Source organism: Pinus tabuliformis, chromosome X (genome assembly GCF_031772625.1).
Source record: "Pinus tabuliformis cultivar Carrire ecotype Pingquan chromosome X, CPIR1, whole genome shotgun sequence".
NCBI classification, from domain to species: domain Eukaryota; kingdom Viridiplantae; phylum Streptophyta; class Pinopsida; order Pinales; family Pinaceae; genus Pinus; species Pinus tabuliformis.
This window is the reverse complement of record NC_142308.1, coordinates 890,426,078-890,429,021: the sequence shown is the minus strand read 5'-3', so window position 1 is coordinate 890,429,021 and position 2,944 is coordinate 890,426,078. Positions and strand designations below refer to the sequence as shown.

The 2,944-nt window shown below is 37.4% G+C and overlaps 1 protein-coding gene across 1 annotated transcript; it reads left to right on the top strand.

Annotated features, from left to right (window-relative positions):
• The first annotated feature begins 2,027 nt into the window (after positions 1 to 2,027).
• Positions 2,028 to 2,714, top strand: LOC149142550 (uncharacterized). Its single transcript, XM_089451510.1, has one exon. The coding sequence runs from the start codon at positions 2,028 to 2,030 to the stop codon at positions 2,712 to 2,714; it is 687 nt and encodes a 228-aa protein (XP_089307636.1).
• Positions 2,715 to 2,944: the final 230 nt, after the last annotated feature.

Below are 2,944 nucleotides of genomic sequence, written 5' to 3'. Positions count from 1 at the left end.
GACTCAAAAAAATTTTCTCTCTAGCTACCTCCTTTTTCCTTCAAGATCTGCAACACTTAGGGTCTTCAATCAATTGTTCACAACTCCGTTTGTGAACAACCCTTTGGTCTACCCATTTTCTCCATACTGTTGGTATAAGATGACAAGTCTAGGGCTATGGAGGCCACCCTTCTTCCCATTGAATCAATCTCTAGAATACAGTGAACGAGGGCTAGTTGGCTAGACCACTTGACTGTTACTTTAGTCCTGGAAATTATGCACGTCCTTAGGCCCAATAAACCTACCCTTCTACTAGTATTATTTTCCTTCATAAGTACAATAATTAGTTATCTTCTTTGATAGTCACCTAACAACCCTCCAACTGTACTAGGACTGCCATCAATTTTCCCAACCACAGTCGATTCTCTCATTGATGTAGTGCTCACAACACCACCCTCATCTGGGGCTCCTCGAGTTTTCCACCTAATAGCTATTTTAGTCCTCTCAAAATCACTATTATAGTGTACCAATTTCTTTATTATCCAATATATGAAAAAATTTGAACTACTCCTCTTATCATCCTTCTAACAATCTATAGATGACTAAACTAGGGTCACAAATCATCCACTAACAGTCCATTGACTAATTGTTTATAGGCTGCTTCAAATCTCTATCCAAAACTCTATGGAAAGTCCACCAAAATCAACTCCTCTTCATGTCAATCCATTCTTCATATGGCACATTTCTTCTGTTCAATCTTCTAATCAGGTTCCACCCTCCTTTGGATCTTCTATCTACACACATACTTCTACAAACCATCTTCCATATCTGTGGTCTATATTGTAGAGATAATCCTCACTCTAAGGGTCATGACCCCTCTTCTTCTACGCAGATTTGTCACAATCTTAAGGGCATACCTTATGGAATGAACATGCTAGGAAACCGCCCTAACTAGGGAATTATACTTATATTCTAATTTCTTTAGAACAAATCCTATCCACCCATAGAAAAAACAACAACTATTTCCTCCATAAGAGACTCGACCTAGATCATATGGATCCATAGATTATGGGAATTTATTTTACTAAATATTGACCTAAAATTTATATCTATACAACCCTCAAACAACAATTACCTTAGTCAATATTATGAATATGGACACCTATACAAGCAATGCCCATTGAGTAAAGAAGAGGAAACCCTCAGTCAAAAGGAAGAAGAAAAAAGGAAGACAGAAAAAACATAGGAGATGGAAAAGGGCTTCCAACAGGTTGGTAGAAAAAAGAAAACTGCTAAGGAAGGAACAAAAAGTCAAATACAAACGAAATCAATAACTATAGAGAGTCAAAACAAATTCCAAATCCTGCAGCAGGAGAACGAAGAAAATGAAGAAAAATTGGTAGAAGAAAATGGTTTAACAGATGAACCAATGGAAATAGTCAGAGAAACAAAAGACAAAGACCCTGAAACAACAGTAGAATCTGGAGAAGAAGCAGGAGACGGAGTAGAGGTAGTATCTGAACAAATCCAAATGGAGATGGAAATGCCAAAAGAAAATGAAGTAGAGGAAGAAAGAATCATGAAAAAACTGATTCAGGAATGGAAAAGCATTGATGAAAGATTCATACCAGAAACACAGAAGCAAATATACAAAGAAGCATTTCAAAAATATAAGGAAAAAAAAGGAAAAACTATGGATAAGCACACAGGCATAGCAGGGGCGCAGGAAAATAGTTTGATGGGAGTGGATAGCACTGGTAAAGGCAGCAGAAAGAGAGGCAGGAAAACGTTGAACGAAACTATCCAAATTGTTGGTTCAAATTCAGGCAAAGTGATACCTCTGTCAGAGGTATTTTACCAAACACCCAAAGTTTAAAATGATAATTATCAGTTGGAACATCAGGGGTCTCAATAATAAGGGAAAGCAGAGATACCTGAAGGAGAAGCTAAGGAGAGATAAACCAGGGATTATAATAATACAAGAAACTAAGATCAGTATGCAGAGTATGGAAAAAATTATAAAAAATAACAAAATACAATATGAAGTCATGGGACAAGATGCAATTGGATCAGCGGGAGGCATTGCAATATTATGGAACCCTGACGAAGTAGTTTTTGAAAACTGGCTAAGTATGCCCAGAATTCTCACCGGTCTAGGTAGGATTCTAGGGACAAAGGAAAGAGTTCTTATTACAGGAGTCTATGGACCTCATGTACCGGGGGAAAGAGAAAGGTTTCTGAGAAATGTGCAAGCAGCCAGAAGGATATGCCCAGATCTACCATGGATAGTAGGGGGAGATTTTAACATGATCAGGACGATGGAGGAAAAAAAAGGAGGAATAAGGAAACCTGACCAGTATATGGAAATGTTTAATGAAATGATAAATGAACAAAGACTGGTAGATATATTAACTATTAATGGGGTATATACATGGAATAACCGAAGAGGTGGGAAGAATCAGATATCTTCCAGATTAGACCACTTCCTAGTCTCAGAATCAATCATGAATAGAGATGTCTTTATAGAAGCGAAAATTATGCCAACTTTAGGTTCAGATCACTGGCCGGTCAGACTGGAAATAGACATTAAAAAAAACTCAGGGAAAAGACCTTTCAGATTTGAGGCCTTTTGGTTAAGAGAACCGAAGTTTATGGAAAAAGTCAAGGAATGGTGGTCTCAAAGCACGGCTCAAGGAAAAGGAAAGATGCATACCTTTCAATTAAAACTCAAATAAGTAAAGGGTAAGATAAAGCAGTGGAACAAAGAAGAATTTGGAAACATAACGGAAGAGAAACAAAAATTAGAAAGAGATATGGAAGAATTACAACAGAAAATCATTACTGAAGGTAGATCAGAGGAAAGCAGCAAAAAGGAAGGGGTTATACTCGGTAAATTGGAGGAGAGAAGAAAGCAGGAAGAAGTGTTATGGAGACAGAAAGCCAGAATTAGATGGTTAAGGGAAGG

Coding starts and splice junctions, on each gene's coding strand:
- LOC149142550 (XM_089451510.1), top strand. CDS start 2,028: ATGGGACAAGATGCAATTGGATCAGCGGGAGGCATTGCAATATTATGG.